This window comes from Oryctolagus cuniculus, chromosome 9 (assembly GCF_964237555.1).
Source record: "Oryctolagus cuniculus chromosome 9, mOryCun1.1, whole genome shotgun sequence".
NCBI classification, from domain to species: domain Eukaryota; kingdom Metazoa; phylum Chordata; class Mammalia; order Lagomorpha; family Leporidae; genus Oryctolagus; species Oryctolagus cuniculus.
Window position 1 is genome coordinate 135197031 of NC_091440.1, and position 18159 is coordinate 135215189.

General features: G+C 48.0%; 1 protein-coding gene across 6 annotated transcripts in view; it reads left to right on the forward strand.

The window, feature by feature from the left end:
• Positions 1 to 18159, forward strand: part of TMEM117 (transmembrane protein 117) — a 477223-nt gene that overhangs the window by 235870 nt on the left and 223194 nt on the right. For 5 of the 6 annotated variants that reach the window (XM_051850978.2, XM_070049713.1, XM_070049710.1 and 2 more), the window contains one exon: positions 11788 to 11887. The exons of the other annotated variant lie outside the window; for it this stretch is intronic. In XM_051850978.2, coding sequence (XP_051706938.1) covers positions 11788 to 11887 — 100 coding nt within the window. The remainder of the gene's footprint in view (positions 1 to 11787; positions 11888 to 18159) is intronic. 6 annotated transcript variants of the gene reach the window in all.

Consider the following 18159-nt stretch of genomic DNA (forward strand, 5'->3'; position numbering starts at 1 on the left):
ATGAACAGTGTGACAAGGTAGAAGGTAATTTGTGATTCTGGATTCTTCTGGGGATTCATTGGGGTTCTTTTAGAAATGACCTTAGGATTATAACAGCTTGTATTTTCTATTATGTTTATAATGACTTGCTAAAGGTAAATGAAGTTTCTTGGTTGTGTTGAATTCATTACAAGTAGAAGACAGGTCCATTCTGAGTAGCAAATTAGCTGACGTATTTGTGGAGTGCTTGTCAAGTTGACCCCCGAAAAAACTGAACTAAGAAGGAAAATATAAAAATTATTTAACTTTGAAACTAATGTTCAGTCTCTCTGAGGGGATCTTCGAAAAGTTCATGAAAATGTGTTACAAAAAACTATTCCTGGATTTCAAAAGGTGTTGGCACCAAAATAAACTTATCTCTGAATCCCATTTTTCTATGAAAATTTTGGAGTACTCAGTTCCACAGGGGTCTAAACAAGGGCTAAAAACAACAGTCATACCAGAGAATGTTTGTTCCATTCCTGCGCATTTTGTATTTTATATTAACTGCCACATATCAGAGAAAACATGATATTTGTCTTTTTGTGACTGACTTACTAAGTGTAATGATTTCTGGTTGCATCCATTTTGTTGAAAAAGATAGGCTTTCATTCTTTTTTTTTTTTTGGACAGGCAGAGTGGACAGAGAGAGAGAGAGAGACAGAGAGAAAGGTCTTCCTTTGCCGTTGGTTCACCCTCCAATGGCCGCCATGGCCAGTGCACTGCTGCCGGCGCACCACGCTGATCCGATGGCAGGAGCCAGGTACTTCTCCTGGTCTCCCATGGGGTGCAGGGCCCAAGCACGTGGGCCATCCTCCACTGCACTCCCGGGCCACAGCAGAGAGCTGGCCTGGAAGAAGGGCAACTGGGACAGAATCCGGCGCCCGGACCGGGACTAGAACCCAGTGTGCCGGTGCCACAAGGCGGAAGATTAGCCTGGTGAGCCGCAACGCCAGCTTTCATTCTCTTTTATAACTGTGTTTCTTACTTGTTGAGATGTTATGGTTAGTGGTGAATTAAGCCTGTGATTATAGAATGATTAAATTATGTCTGCAAAAATTAAAGGAAAAAAAAGAAAGGGAGATTGAGGAAGGGAGAAAGAGAGAAGAGAAGCATCATTATCTTAGAGCTATGCCTATGAAATCTGTTTGCTTTAATAAAATTTTTTTAGAAAAGAATTTTTTGGGTACACTTGTACTATTTTTTAACCTTGTAAACCTCTGCATTTTGACTTTTCAGGAACAAGCAGCAAAATAATCTGGGAATCTCCCTTGGAAGGGCAGTGGAATAAATGTTCTTTGTTTTTTTCCTCATAGATAAAAAAGTATATTTTATTATAAGTCTCTCATATTGTTTGTGCCAGAAAATTGTTTGTGCACTAAATCATGTAGGGATATCTAATTTCACTTAGAGGATTCTTTTAAAGACAGTTTGATTTAGTAGACTTACAGTATTTTGCTTCTTTATTACTGGTCAACTCATTGTCAAAGAAAATAAGCAACATGTGAGTACAGAGAGCTGAAGGTGTGCTCTTCATTTTGACTTGATTGTGTTCTAGCCTTGAACTCTTTATTCTAGTGGAGGCAATAGAAGTGACAGTGATATTCTGGTCTGTTAGAACGTCGCAGTCACATGGCCCACAGTTGTCCTTGCCATCTCATTTACCTATATCTTACGTTGCAAACCCTGCTTTTCACCTGTTAGGCTTTTATGCCCTGTGCAGTTTGGGCCTGAAGTCAGGTGATTTACGTCATCGCCTTACACGAATCAAGTGACTATTTGATTTAAATGTTTATTGCACCTGCCTGTAGGTATGCACCACATTCTTTTATGTTACAACTCATGGAAAGGAGGGCTGTTGCCGGAAAGAGTCTTGTGGGTGCTTGTCCTCAGCTAAGTATAGATAAAAAAGCCAGGAAACAGTTTGAAAAGCAGCAGAAACTTTTATTAGACAAAAAAGGAACTTTTATTTGATTGGCAGACGACAGAGAAAGCGTCTGGTCCAAGAGGAGACCAGTGGAGTGTCCTAGCGGGACTCTGGCTCTCAGGAAGTGTCCTGGGTTTCTGAGGTGTCACTGTCTGTTCATTGGGTCATCCTATTGGGGGTGCCCGTTGGATGGGGGTTTCACATACGGTTTCACATATGTATGTTGATTGGCTTGGGGCTCATGGAGAAAGGAGGGGTCTCCTGGAGACTGTCTGTCTTCTTAGGGGCTCAGACCCCCTCCTCCGCTAGCTCTGGGTCAAAGAATCCAGCCACCCTGGAGATGTGATCTAAAGCCGCTAGGTCACACAAGATAGCCCGGGTCTCCTGGAGCCAGTCTGACTCTGCCAGGGGCCCGGCCCCTTCCCCTGCCAGCTCTGGGTGAAAGATTGCACCCACCCAGAAGGTGTGATTTAAAGCTGCAAGGTCACACATGCAGCACAAGACGCCGTTAGTGGGGGAGTTGCCAGTCGGTCCGGAGATGGGCTTTCCAGCCACAGCTGGCAGCCTGCTTGTGAAGGACGTTATACCTATGTCTGATGGGGCCCACAGGCCAACAGCCCCACTGGCTGGTCTCAAATTCCCCCTTCCTTAATCCACACTCTACTACGGCAGGGACTTGGGGCATCCATGTCTCTCTGGCTACTTCCTGGGGACAGGAGGCCATAGTCCTAGGGGCACTTAGGGTGTGGGAGGGCTGCTGTGGTAGAATGCAGTTTAGAGTAAACTAGCCATTAGGATAAAGCAGTTCTACAAACCACGTCCTTCCTCTATTTAAAAATCTCTTCCCTTTTTAACCTTCTTTACCAAGAACACATTTTTATAGTTCTTTTTTTCCACCTGCTGATTTCCTTGATTTACATTCTTTAATTTCAAGCAGTTTTGAATTATTTTTCATACAGACAATTTATGAAAATGTTAATGAACCCGCACAATCTCCCTTATAGAATTTAAGATCCTGGAGCACACACATCCTTATTTTCATTTACCTTTACCCCAATTTTATTCAGAAACTATACCCAGATGACTTAAACTACTTTAAGTCTCATTTCTTCCAGTCAAGACTCAATAAGGCAACAGAAAAACCAAAGCCTTCAAGACACGTTAAAACTCTTATTAGCTTGGTCAGTTCTAATAGCACAGAAAAAGCTTTGATTATCAGCATGTGAGCCCATTACTTAGGACAGTGCAATACATCGTGAAACAAAGAGGCAGAGAATCATACATTCCTATAAACTACAGAGAAGGGAGAAAGCAAAAAGAGACACCATGAAATATTCCGTGGGATTAGACAGGTGTGTTGTTTTCACCGAGTGGTTGAAATCTCCTGTTGTCCATGATTGCCCACTATCTAGCTGTCCGAGTTGACCTGGAGGGCCAACATTAGCCTAGGTCAAGGCTGAGCCCCGCTCACGTAGCAGTAGGTGACATGACCAGGCGTCCCTCCAAGAGAGAGGCAAGGTCCTCGGGTCACAGTCCGGCCACTGGAAAGCCAAAGCGAGCTCAGGGGGTCTCCAGGCTCTCAGGCTACTGCCCTTCCCAGTTGCCCTCTCCCCCTTGTACAATTCTTCCGAGTTTCAGTCGTGGCTAAGCCATGGCCAGAGCGAACTCCGCGTTCTTGGAGAGCTGTGAGATGCCAGATGATCCAGTCATTCCCACAGATCCTGTCCCACTTGAGGGAAGGAATACAGACCTTGCCAAAGTCTTCTACCGAGCCCCACGTTGGGTGCCAAAGATGTTACTGGTCATGGAGGGGAGGGCGGTTGCTGGAGTGAGTTGCATGGGTTCCATCTCCTTAGAGGCTCAGTGTTCTCCTCTGCCAGCTCTGGGTGAAGGACTGCAGGTCCCCTGTAGGTGTAAATCAAAGCCATAAGGTCAGACAAGATAGCCCGGGTCTCCTGGAGCCAGTCTGACTCTCCCCAGGGGCTCGGCCCCTTCCTCTGCCAGCTCTGGGTGGGAGATGGCCCCCACCCTGGAGGTGTGAATCAAAGCCATAAGGTCAGACAAGATAGCCCGGGTCTCCTGGAGCCAGTCTGACTCTCCCCAGGGGCTCGGCCCCTTCCTCTGCCAGCTCTGGGTGGGAGATGGCCCCCACCCTGGAGGTGTGAATCAAAGCCATAAGGTCACATAAGATAGTCCGGGTCTCCTGGAGCCAGTCTGACTCTCCCCAGGGGCTCGGCCCCTTCCTCTGCCAGCTCTGGGTGGAAGATGGCCCCGACCCCGAAGGTGTGATTTAAAGCCGCAAGGTCACCCCTGCAGCACAAGAAGCTGTTAGGGGGGCAGGTGTGTGTCGGTCTGGAGACGGCTTCCCAGCCACAGCCGGCAGCCTGTTTGGGAAGGACATTCCACCCGTGTCTGAGGGGCCTGCAGACCCCCAGCCCCCTGCACAGCCTCATTTTACTGTGGACGTATGAAGTCTTGTGTGAGAGAGGAGCAACGTGAGAATGTCATTAAATTGTGCTAAGATGATCATTTAACTGGAGGTGTTTTTACAGTGTTTTGGCAACAGCAGGGAGTGGGTGACTTTCAGAGGTGATGGAAGGGGTTCCTCAGTGGACAGGTTGGCTTAGGGATCTCAGGCCGGGAGAGCATGATGGGGGCAGTGAAGGCATGCCACAGACTGGCGTGGTGGTGGGGATGCTGAGTGCCTGCCAGAGACGGGGGGATGCAAGGATGACACAGAAGAGAGGGTGGCCTACAGAGGGGAGCCTCTTCTTGTCCATGCTTTGCCCTGTGGCAGTGGGGATGCTGTGTTAGGAAACGGAAGCTAGCAGGGCAGAGATTCATTCTTTTTTGCATACCTCTTATGAAAGAGCTGTGCTAGAAGCTTTGTCTGCTTTATTTTGTGTGATCTTCAAGAAAACCTGATGAATGGGAGGTGGTTTTGCCTCTGCTACACAGAAAAGGAAATGGATGACTGTCAAGGGTGATCGTTTGTCCCAGGTTATGGGCGTGTGATGTAATTTGCAGGCCTAGCACCTCCCGTACCCGGCTCATCTCCAGACGCCACATCAAATTCCCAAAAGTCAGAGTAGAGCAATATAGGGTGAATAGTCGGAGGGGACGGTTACTTTAATTTCAGAATAGAGGTGGTTATTGCCCGAAGTAAGGCGTTGGTAGTGGTGATGGCAGACAAACAGCGTGGATTTGAGAGTCTTTCTGAAATAACCCTGGTGATGGACCCAGTGTTACGAATAGAGGAGAGGGAGGGGCTGATACAAACTGAAGTTTCTGTGTCTAGCAGAAATGAATCTCACCGAGTGGGCTGAAGCCAGGCAAAGAAGGCAAGGAGGATCTGAGGTGTGATGGTTGTATTCACAGAACGCGTGGGTTTGTGACAGCTCCATCTACAGCCTTACACAGGTCTTCTCTGTAGGAATTAGAGGGAATGAAAGGCTGAGGTTGGAACATTTGAGTATTTTTTTTTTTTTTGACAGGCAGAGTTATAGAGAGAGAGAGACAGAGAGACAGGTCTTCCTTTTCCGTTGGTTCACCCCCCAGTGGCCGTTACGGCCGGCGCACTGTGCCAATCCGAAGCCAGGAGCCAGGTGCTTCTCCTGGTCTCCCATGGGGTGCAGGGCCCAAGCACTTGGGCCATCCTCCACTGCACTCCCTGGCCACAGCAGAGAGCTGGACTGGAAGAGGAGCAACCAGGATGGAACTGCTGCCCTGACTGGGACTAGAACCCGGTGTGCCGGCGCCGCAGGCGGAGGATTAACCTAGTGAGCCACGGTGCTGGCTCCATTTGAGTATTTTATCAGTGGGCATCGCCAGGTGCAGGTGCAGTTTGAATCATTCAGGACTGCTTTTAACGATTGTCCACAGCATTCGTGGCATCCTCATGGGTCTTGTCCCACAACTTCTTACCCTGGATCTGGCCAGCAAAGTCCTCCCACTTGTACTGAACTCCCCCGGTGTCTTTCCATGTCAAGAACTAGAAACTTTGAGCAAAAACACTAAAATTCAGCTATTTAGAATACAGTTGATTAAGTGACCAGGCTAAAGCTATTAATAATTTTACTACATGCATGTACACGTGTGTAAACACACACAAATATTGGAGAAAGGTTAATGTAATAGACCCAGGTTTGGTTCTTGGCAGTTTGAAGCAACAGTTTTTATTGTCAATGCCTTGAGAATGCTTAGAGATTTGCTTGGGTTAATGCAGGTCTGCTTTCATGTAAGTTACCTCCTTATCGTGATTTACTTGTGTATGAAATCCCCAATCTTGTTTAAGTCACCCAAACGTGGCTGGGAGAGACAGCTGTGACAGTGCGAATCCAGCTGGCCACAGATGGGTCTTCAGTGAAGCATGAATCGGTATTGGTTTGCTGGTCTGTGTTTACGCCTCCTGTTACACTTTCAGAGATGTGGCCCCTAAATCATTGGCATCAACTGCGCCCACTTACGCATGAATAATAGACCAAATGAACTGCAATTTTTGTTGCTCACGATCAGGGCTCCCACCTGGAAGACCCACTTACCAAGTGACAAGTCTTGTGGACTGCGGAGCTCATGGCAGGGTCTGTGCAGTCAGGCAGCACGTGGATTTCTCTGGTTTCAGCCTTGAAGGCTCATCTTACCTGTGGGCATGATTATTAGCCTTTCTCCCATCTTGTATATTGAAATTTCCACACATCCGTTATGGACTTGACAGTTTAAGCATGGAATCTCATGAAAAAATAAAAACTGAAGTGAGAGCCCAGAAAGAAATTCCTTCAGGATCTTGAAATACTGTGTCAATGACGGATGCTCACCTGGTAGGCTGATAGAACGGCAAAGTTTTCCAGATCTATGTGCAGTGGAAATAACCAGCTAAGGCAGAAAACAAAACTAAACCCCTAATTTGCCAGGTTTTAGCTCCTGGCAAGTATGATATAACTGTGAATCATTTCCCAAGGCCGTGGAGTGTATGAAGCTGCACAGCTGCAGATGTTTAGAGTCTGGCGTGACGTTCAGACTGGCTCACATTGCTAGATAAGTATGTACATACCTGGTCCTTTGCAGGAAGTGCCCTTAATGTTCACAGAAATGCAGTTCAGTAACCCAGTACTTGAGGGTTTTCATAGCAAGTCTGCAGATTTGTAAGTCTTCCTCATCTTTGTCCAAAGTAGCAATGACAAGAACAGCGTCTCGTCTTTCTCTATGTCGCTGTTCATGTTTATAATTTCATCAATCGCCTGTGCTACCTCATCTTCACTGTTACAGCTTCTGGAACTGGCCCCATCTCCCGGTCACTGGGAAAGAGAATTCCTTTCTGTGCTGATAGAATGTTCTAGGTGGAGAAAGGATGGCTGTGCAACATTCGAGGAGCTACAAGTGTAATGGAGTCAACACAGAGCAATTTAAAGATGTGTTTGGGCCGGCGCCGCGGCTTAATAGGTTAATCCTCCACCTGCGGCGCCGGCACACCTGGTTCTAGTCCCGGTCGGGGCGCCGGATTCTGTCCCGGTTGCCCCTCTTCCAGTCCAGCTCTCTGCTGTGGCCAGGGAGTGCAGTGGAGGATGGCCCAAGTGCTTGGGCCCTGCACCCCATGGGAGACCAGGAGAAGCTCCTGGCTCCTGCCTTCAGATAGGCGCGGTGCGCCGGCCGTGGCGGCCATTGGAGGGTGAACCAACGGCAAAAGGAAGATCTTTCTCTCTCTCTCTCTCACTGTCCACTCTGCCTGTAAAAAAAAAAAAAAAAAAAAAAAAAAAAAAAAGATGTGTTTGGTGTCCGTCCCTGTGGGGACACCTTCTTGTTCCTGTTTCATTTTACTGCTGTTTCCTGTGTTTAGCACAGTAAGACGTGGAGCACATTCCCTGCCATGTGCAAGCAGACATGACGAATCTGGGCCACTTCACTAATTCATAAATGAAGCAATGTTTGCTAATCACTCACCTGAGGCAGGCAGGGCTCTGGGTCCCAGGAAAGCAGCAGTGAACGAAGCACCTGTCTGTCCCCCCAGAGCGTGTTACCTGGTTTGAGTCGATGCCTTTGTCTCTTGACTGTCAGTGGCCGGAACTGTTTGTTGGCACCCCCAGTGATTCCCAAATGGCTGAGCCGTGTGCTGTGTAGCAGTGGGTCGTGGATCTGGTTGATAGTCTGTGTTCCCAGAAAGGTTGCACTCTTCCCGCTAGGCGGACAGAGTAGAGGCGACCCCCAGATCCATCGTGGGGTGCACTGTGAGGGCTGTTCCCCGGCTTTCTCCTGGGTCACGCTCTGCAGTGCGTGTGAACTGCAGCGGTCTCCCCAGCGCAGTGGGGTGCCCGACCTCCATGGTGTCCTTGTGAGTCTTCACTCAGTCGTCTAGCTCCTCTCGAATCAAGAGCAGGATTTGACAGACCAGCTGTGCGTCAGGCCATCTTCTGGGCTCCTCCTGTCTCTGGGATCTCGACCCTGTAAATGGCCTGCGTTGTCTCTCCAGCCCTCTGTGATTGACAGCTTCCCCAGGCACAACCCACATTTCCCTTGTCTTGCTTCGTGTACAGAATCAGCAATGTCCCCAGAGAGCCCCCAGAGAACAGGAGAGCCAGCTGACGTAACACGTAGCAGCTCTGTACACAGCCTCACTCCCAGCCTTTCCACAGCTCTTCCCAAGCTGGTATCTCCTCTTTCCTATTCTCACTGCTTCATCAACTCTGATGCCTCTAAGAAACTTCTTGGGGGATGATTTTTGTGTTTTATGTAACTTTCTTAGTTATTCTTGGCTCTGCCATCCATCTGTTCCAAGTGTATCCAGCCCCTTTCTCATTCTAGGAATGAAAGTATGATGCTGGTCTTACATCTTTACAGTGTCAGGGATTGTACCCCTGACACTGCCACTCTGCGTCAGTATATTCTAGAACTCACCAGAATAGTGGCCAGGCAGAGAAGTGGCATTGGTAAGTTCTCCAAAACAGATGTGATTGAAAGTCCTAGGCAGTTATCCGAGCTAATTCCCGACAGCATGTTGTGTTCTGTGAGTTTTCCGGATGGGGCGGCACTGTTCTGCCCAGGTCAGCTCGGGGCTTCAAGGGGAAGCTGCTTAGACGGGTGAGCTCGTGTGAGTGGGAGTGCTGGACTGGATGCAGCTCTGGGGAGCTGAAGCTTCTGCAAGCCACTGGTGGCTTTGTGTGCTGACTGGTCTCCACGGGGTATGTCTTGATCTTCCCTGTGTATGGACGGACACGCTGGGGTACAGAGCAAATTGTGTGTGTGTGTGTGTTTAAATATCTTCACTGTCACTTCCGGAAGAAGGTGGAGCAACACGGTGAAGAGCCTGGACTTGAAAGTCAGTCAAGCTCAGATTCAGCTCCTGTCCGTTTATTAGGGGCTGGAACTTGAGCAAATTGCCAAACCCTCGCAAACTCCCTCTGCATGTCTGTGAACTAGACATTTCCATGCGCTGATGTGAACGTGGGCAGGGACTGCATTTAAAGTGCTAACAACAGTCCCTGGCAAAGTCTGCATGCAGCTTGCTCTCGCTGCTGCTCATTGATTTGTTGGCTACTATGGCGCTTGAGATCCTGACTTGGGGGTGAGACCTTACGACATTCTTGTATATCCTCCAAAGCAGGTGCATGAAGCTTATAGCAAAGAGTTGCTTTAAGAGCTAATTAATTTTCTTCTGTTAAAAATATTAAATATGTGCTTTTTTATAGATAAGGAGCATGGGGGGAGGCAGGGAAGTGTCACTGCGTTCCTAAAGCTGTGTGTATGAAACTTGTTTAACAAATCAAGTTAAAAAAATCCATCTGCAATAACTGTAGAATAAAAGAAAAACACTGAATTAGAAATAGTTTACCATTCAGTAACTTCAAACATATGCTGCTTATCAATAGATAAATAACAAAAATATCATTATCTATTCTTTGCTGTTTTAAAATTAGTCTGGCTCAAGTTTAATTAATACTCTGATTGTCCCATCAAGGTGGCATGTACCAATGCCATCTCACTAGTCCAAGTGATCAATTTCAGTTCACAATTGATCATAATGAAAGGACTAAGAGTCAAAGGGAGCACATAAACAAGTCTAGTACCTGCTAATACTAACCGATAGAATAAATAAAGGGGAGAGTGATCCAACATGGGAAGCGAGATACTCAGCAGACTCATAGAATGGCGGATGTCCTAAATAGCACTCTGGCCTCAGAATCAGCCCTAAAGGCATTCGGATCTGGCTGAAAAGCCCATGAGAGTATTTCAGGCATGGAAAGCCAAGACACTCTGGCAAAAACAAAACAAAACAAAAAAAACAAAACCTAAATGAAAGATCTCTGTGAGTGAGATCCCAGTGGAAAGAACAGGTCTTCAAAGAAGGAGGTACCTTTCTCTGAAGGGAAGAGAGAACCTCCACTTTGAATATGACCTTGTCTAAACAAGATAAGAGTCGGAGAACTCAGAGGGCTTCCATAGCCTTGGAAACTCATGACTGGAGCATAGGGAGATTACTGATGCCATAGACAGGAGTGTCAATTGGTAAAGTCAACAACAGGAGTCACTGTGCACTTACTCCTCATGTAGGATCTCTGTCCTTAATGTGCTGTACATTGAGACTTAATGCTATAACGAGTACTCAAACAGTATATTTCACTTTGTGTTTCTATGGGGGTGCAAACTGTTGAAATCCTTACTTAATGTATACTAAACTGATCTTCTGTAAAAAAAAAAAAGAAAAAAAAAAGAAAAGAAATTATCAATTCCCAACTTGACTCTCACTGGGATTAAACATGACAATAGGTCTGATCTGATTTCATCATCATTTAAAAAATCATCTATTATTTTTCACTTTATGTTTCTGTGTGGGAGCAAACTGTTGAAATCTTTACTTAATGTATGCTAAACTGATCTTCTGTATATAAAGAGAATCGAAAATGAATCCTCATGTGAATGGAAGGGGAGAGGGAGTGGGAAAGGGGAGGATTGCGGGTGGGAGGGACGTTATCGGGGGGGAAGCCATTGTAACCCATAAGCCGTACTTTGGAAATTTATATTCATTAAATAAAAGTTAAAAAAAATACTCTGATTGTACAGGTATTATCGTACGTAAGGAAAGGAAAAAAAATTAAAGTAAAACAAAAAAGAGTGAAAAAAGCTTAGAGTAAAAAACGACCACAGGAGAGAAGTTTGCTCCCTCGCCACCTACCATTAGTTACCAGGATTGATTACCAGGATTGATCACCTCCTAGGTGATCTGAGTCCCAGTTTTCTCAGAGAGATTGCAAAAGGGGAATAATCCTCAATGAGGAAAAATTTAAGAATGAGAACATGGGAATGAAAATACGTAATATGTGATATGCATGCACATGCTATTGGCATTAAACGATCAATTTTAACAAGAATGTTAACAAAAAATTAAAAGAATGTTTAACAGAAAAAGCAGTGAAATGAGCACCCGCCTGGTGTTACTGTGGTAACAGGTGAAAGCACACAGGTCTGCACTGAGGTTGGCAGTGACTCACCGGGTGGGAGTCCCTCTGAAATCCGGACGTGATTCTCAGAGTTCCTCAGCTCTGCTGCCGCTCCCTGGAGCCTGGACTCGGCATCTTGTCGCTGGTCCAGTCCACTCTTCACTCTGCCTCCCTCTGGAGCTGCTGATCTCTACGCGTACTTGAGTGAGCCTGAAATGACGCCTGTGCTGAGTCTTCCTGTTTGATTGTTCAAAGTCTGTCTTAGAGCTCGCACGTGCAGTCAGGGTCACGGGCCCAGGCCCTGGGGGAGGTGTTGCTAGCCTGCGGATGTGGAGCACACAGGGTGCGTGGTGCGAGCAGGAGGCCTTGTTATGGCTCTCTGAGTCCAGATGTCTCGTGTGTTTGCTTCCACAGAGCCTACATCATTACAGACTACATGGGCATCAGAAACGAGAGTTTCATGAAATTGGCCGCAGTAGGGACCTGGATGGGGGACTTTGTCACAGCGTGGATGGTAAGACAATTTTACCTTCACCCATTGTGCATGGACAGCGGATAGAAGCCATGTTTGTAGTGTTAGAATCACACTGCTTGTGATTTAGAGTAATCACATCTCTCCCGATGGAACACATTTATGAGTATAGACGAGTCCAGAGATTATATTGCAATATCTGTGGACTTCAGAAAATAAGTCAGTTAAGTTGGAATATTAAAATGACTCTCCATCAGGAGGTATGTAAACACACACTCAGACACATGTTTGAGCATGCGAATATATATATATGTATGTATGTATGTATAGTATAAATATACATTTGTAAATTTAATGGAAAATTTTCCCTGTGAAATACTGATTCTGTGAAGTCTGCTTTTTGCGTGGACAACATTCAGGTGAGGAGCATGGTCTGTCCTGTCTCGGAGGACCTTGTGAGGCATTCCTCAAGGACTCAGGAAATGGGCTTCCTCACTGGTTTTCCCCTTGAACCTGCTGACTGCGGACGCTGAGGGTGCTGAGATCGCCTGCACGTGGCTTGTCTGTGGCATTGTAACCATGTCTCACGCTGAGCTCACCTGACAAGAGGAGGATTTCCGTTTCTCGGCCCCGGGTTAATCAAGCGTGAGCGTCCCGCTAGCAGGCTCTGTGAACTATGCCTCGGTTAGAGAATCACAGGTGCAGAGAGTAAGCGCTTGTGAAGATGGAGCCGCACACCTCCACACCTTTCCCAGCGCAGTGAGTCCTGATTCGCTTTGCCAGGGCGCTCACTTCCACAGGGGCAGATGATGGCCGACCCCAAAAGGTCTTGGAGGGAGTGGGCTGCATCCTGGACACCGTGAGCAGACTGTCACATGGAACTCCAGCCATTTCCATCAATAGCCTTGCTTCTTCCCCAGAACAGGCGTTTTCAGGAACCAGGGCTCTCCCTCTCCTGGAAGAGAGTCAAGCCACCGCGGGAGTCGGCACAGTTGTCATGGCCTGCTGTTGAGCCTCCTCCCAGCTCTGTTGGTCTTTAGAACTCTCACAGGCCCACAACCAGATGTGTCCCTCTCATCAGCTTTAAAATATGAACTTCAAAAACACTTCGTTTTATTAGCAGCAAGAATAGACCACTCGCTGAGACCAGTGTGCCTTGTGTCAAAATTCCCATTTCCATGGGGAAAGCTATGCAGAAGAACTGTGAAAAGTGTGTTTCTTGACATCGAGGGGTTGTGTCTTGCAAGTTTTCCATAATGGATTGTGATTTTGACTTGGCTTTACGATGAACTCGCTTAATAAAATGGAAAAGAGAATTAAGTTAAGAGTTCAGGAATAGGGACTCTCTGTGACACACTGAGGTGTTTACGGTCTGCACTTTCTCAGATGGGATCAGCGCTTCCTACCTGTGTCACAAACCACAGGCGTGGAGCCTGGGAAGTGAGGTGTAGGGTGTACTCAAATGCTTTCTCGTGGCTGCTCACGTTCTGGGGCCCTTGTCCTTCTGACTACCCTCAGTGCCTTGAATCAGCAACATGAGCTGGTTGTCCGCCAGGATTCCTGAGCCTTCTGCGGAGCCCAGGAATGTGAGCTTCCCACCGTACCCCAGGCCTGGGGGCCAGGGGGCTGGGTCTTCCTTCCAGTTGCCAGTGCTGCAGTAGACTAACGAGATGAGGCCCGTGGCTTCCTGACTTTCAGCCGACACCAGCCCCTAACAAATCGGGGAGAATCAGCAGAGCAGCAGAGCAGCAGACCCCAGGAGCTCCCTCTGGAGTCTGCAGGCTCACATGAGCCATCGGAGCCTTTCCCATGTGGTGTTATTATTTATGGAGACCCAGTTCCATCCACTTTGTCCAGGACTGTCCTTCACGGTGGTGCTTCCTATATCATCAGCAAGTCTTCCCGTATTTGTGGATTGCATTATTGTCATTATTAGTTTAGTTAAGATGATTTTGTCTTTTCAGTTGTGCAGTGGAGCCCAATTATTAGGGTGGCCTTAAGAGGGAAGCCCATGATGAATATTTGACCAAAGACCCCCAACCCTTCCTGGCTGGGGGTCTGCTGTGCCCTTGTCTGCCCCTAGGTGGGTAAGGGGACACTGATGATTCCACAGGTCAGCCCGTGCTCCTTGTCCCTCTCCAGGATCTGTCTGGCTGTCCTGGTTTATCCTCAGTTGGCTGCTGGACATCTGCTAGCTAACGTGTCAGCATGTGCCCTTCTTGTATGGTAGAGCTGAGGTCTGAGTGTGCATCATCTTCTCCAAAGCTCATGCCGAGGTCTGATTGCCTCGGTGGTGGTGTTGGGGGGTGGGGCCTTTGGGAGGTGAGCGGGTGATGGAGAAGGACCAGTGCGTGCTCAGTGGGTGAGCTCAGCACAGGAGCAGGTGTTGGGGACAAGGCTGCCCCCGTGTTGTGAATGTATCATTTGCCCTTCCATACTTCCCAGTGTGAGCTGAGGCAGTGCAGGGCCCTCACCCCAGGCCCAGCAGGTGGAACTCCCACCCTCCAGAACCGCGGGCCAAAGTAGACCTCCTTTCTTTAGAAGTGCCCAGTCTCAAGTGGACCGAGACACTCCGCTGACCGCTGCGCTTCAGACCTGGGGCTGGAGTGCAGCCTGCGGGACTGTGTTCTGGCTTTCAGTCCACCCTGCGGCCACGCAGTCCGCTCGCCCCTGCAGCCTGCCCTCTGCTCCCTGGCGTGGGTGCTGTGTGAGGAGCTGCGTCTCTCCTCTGCCGCGGGAGGCACCGGCCCTCCCCAGCAGGTCAGGCACAGAGGCAGCAAAGGAGGCGCCGCTTGCCTGCTTGGAGGAGCAGCCACACGCAGCCTCCCCGCTCGTCCTTTCTAGCCAGCACGCGGGCAGTGAGTTTCCACATACATATTTATGTGTCTCCACATGTGTGCCTTGATAACATTTAGCAAATCATAGTTTTCCCCGCAAGAGGAGTCTGAGGAAGCTTTGACCTTCATCGTCCTGTAGAATGCTCATCAGGAAGTGAGTATCAGTGACAAAGGTCACCCTGGGAAGCGAGTGGCTGTGTTGATGATCCAAGCCTGCCTGCCTGTGATTGCTAACGGAAAGACTTGGCTTTTCTGCAAAAAATCAGAACTTTCTCCTGGTTCTAAAAGTCAGACCGGGACTGGTGTGATCCAAAGATAAGGCTGATGCCAGTCAGTCTGAGAAATAGCTTTTGCCCTCACACGGGAGCCTCCAGTGGCTGTGGGTCTGATTTCCTGGGTAGCCCTGCCTTGTCCTGGTCCTGCATTATGCCCCTTACAGGGGACACGTGGTGGATAAGGCAGGGTTGAGAGCAATGCTTTTCTTTGTCAAAAAGGGTTCCACATTTTTGGTGTATGAGAATACGTAAGGTGGAAAGCGATGTGGTCCCACACGGAGCTGGCCCTCGGCTGTTGGTGGGATCAGCTGGCCTCTGTGTAAAACACAGCACCAGTGTCCTCCGTGACCCTGTTCCATGCAGGTGCTGGGCTCTCTGCCGGTGCGTGACGAGGGGGAGGGCCGGCCAGCCTCCTAGCACGTTGCCATGGTGCCCCTGCCCCTCCAGGGTGCCCAGGTCTGTGGTGGCAGGGCATCCTGATGACGTGGTGCTGGACTTGCTCCCACCCCTCACACAGTGCCAACGAGGAAAAGCACTTCTTGTCCACTGCTGACCAGGTCCTGCCGCGCCCTGTTCTGGTTTCCCCTGAAACCGTAAAGGGTCTGACTCCCGACAGTCTCAGCTTGTGGCTGAGGCTGCACTTCAGAAGCTGAGCCACGATCCAGGAAGACAAGAAGACAGGGCTGGTGGTAAACACCAAAGTCACGCTGCGTGCGTCAACTCCCGGCAGGGCCCAGGCTCCCAGGGTGATGCGAGGGCACCTGTCTCCCGGGGCCAGGACGGGCAGAGGTGCCGGCAGGCAGTGAGGTTGTAGGCACGGAATGCAACGTGGCTGTTTCCAGGAGACTTTCATTCTGGGAATTTACAGAGGCATTTTGGTTCAAATGTGTGCGACTTTAATGGGCTTTTGCTTTTCATGACAACCAGACAAGCTTAGCTAACGCCTCATGTGATAGGGACTTTGGAGCCCTAAACTTAGCCTTGGGGCCGGGTTGTAACAAGAAATGAAAGTTTAACATTTGTTCAAGTATTTCTCTCAGCTGAGACTTTAGTAAGAAACAGATTTAGAATAAAAGTGATTTTTGGAAACATAGTTTACCCTTCTATTTTAATTGTGCCTGTTTTGTGTATAAATACTACACTTTCTAAATGTTTGAAAGACAGTTTTGCCTTCTATTTTTCACACATTTCAATTTCTTCAGAGAGATTTTATAATTAATAGTAATGTGGCTGTTACCTTTGTTTCGAAAGACAGTTTACCTGAGGAGCCAGGAGAGCCTCTTCCTGTCTCCCAGCACTCAAGATGCTGGAGGTGGCTCTGCAGCGGTGCTCACGGTTGTGTGCACCACACCCAGCACAGGACGGGCGTCAAGTAGGGTCCAGAAATATTAACTGAAAGAGTAAGCAGAGGAATCTCAAGAGCACGTGCGTTTTTTCCCCTAGCTCAATCTTGCAACTTAGTGCATGGAATGGACATTCTAGAATGACGGGCAGGCAGAAAGCCTCAGCTCTGCCTCCCTGCTCTTCCTGCCTCTCATGCCATGGTGTTCTCATAACCTGGGAGAACACGTGAGTGCAAGTACTAGGTTGTCAGAACAACTTTCCAAGAATACTTCTGACCCCAGAGGATAAGGGTCAGAGAGCCCGCAGGTGAGCCTGAGCTTTGGGGATGCTGCCAGAGTCCCCGCTCTGTGGTTGCCATTGCTGTCCATAGCTTAGTCCTGCTCCCAGCTCTGGGGCAGGAGGATGCTGGCTTGAGATGTGTCCCTTCAGATTCTTGAGAGTGATTTATAGCCTTATTTACACAACAGAATAGAACATAGAATACTTCTGCAGTTTTTGGAAGTATTCTTTCAAGCTTAAGTACAGAAAGTATTAAATTTATCATTATGTATAAATATAAACCTGGATTACATTGAGTTTTTTATTTCTGTCATCATAATCTGTGTATGACCACTTATTAAGGAAGAACCTTTTATTAAGTGTCTTCTGCTGCTTTCCCAGGCGCACTAGCAGAGGCTGGATTGGAAGTGGAGCATCCAGGACTTGAAATGGCGCCCTTATGGGACACCAGTGTAGCAGGTAGCAGCTTAACCCGTTAAGCCACAGCATAACAAAACTTGACCATCTATATTATTTTTGTTTCCCCAAATTAAAATAGTTTATTTAGCCCCCAGTTTTCTACACACACACACACACACACACACATACCCCGCAGTGTGTTAGACTGTTCTGCACTTGCTGAGTCTGTCAATGAACAGTAACCTGGGGTGTATCCAACATCACATCCAGTTTGTTCTTCTGTCTGGACTTGAGCTTGACAGTTCACATTATGATCAATGCCAGCTTTCTAATTATTTCTCTTCCACTTGATATTTCAAAATGACAGTATGAAAAGTATAATTGAATTTGATTTAGCACCTGAAATAAAATGGCAGTAATAGATCTACTGATCTTCATAATAGAAAAGAATATAAAACCGTGAGATGCGGAAGAACAGACTTAGCAGACTCATGGAGTGGGCGTGTACGAGGAAGGTGAGGGCAGGCGTAGACCAGATATTTAACCCCTGGCGCTGGCACTTGACTCTGAGTTTTTTTTCTCAGCCTCCTTCCTGATGATTTAACCCCGCGTTTAGTCAGGGTGCACTGCACGACTTCATGCAGTGAATCAAGCATTCAGTTAAGTGGTTTACTTATGTGAGGCTCCTTGGGCAAAAAGCACGCATCAGGGCCCAGGGGCATGGGATTTACTGAGGAGCCTGGAAGGAGCTGTGAGAAGATGTGGTCAGGTAGAGCCGGCCCGTGGCCGGGGGCCTCGCGGGTGCTGTGCTCCTGGGGAATGGTGGAGCGGCTCTGGGTCGACACCAGGACTGCAGACACCAGTGACGCCCAGGGCAGTAGAATGCTGACACCCACAGTGGCCGCACCACCTTGCCCGTTTGTGTAATCATTAGATAGAAGCCAAGAGAGTCACAGAGGAATTGTGGTTGACGTTTCCTTTTAATTCATTAGGAAGCTCGGAGGGACCTGAATGTGGTCACTTTGCTCTGCCACGTATAAATATTTTAGGTCGCTATAAATATTTTAGCTTTGTGTTTCATGTTCCTTGAAAATAATAAGTTCTCACTGAAAAATTAATAACGCAGGCGAGCCTAGCCTGCTGTGTTCCGATAGCAGCAGAAATGGTGATCGAGAGTCTT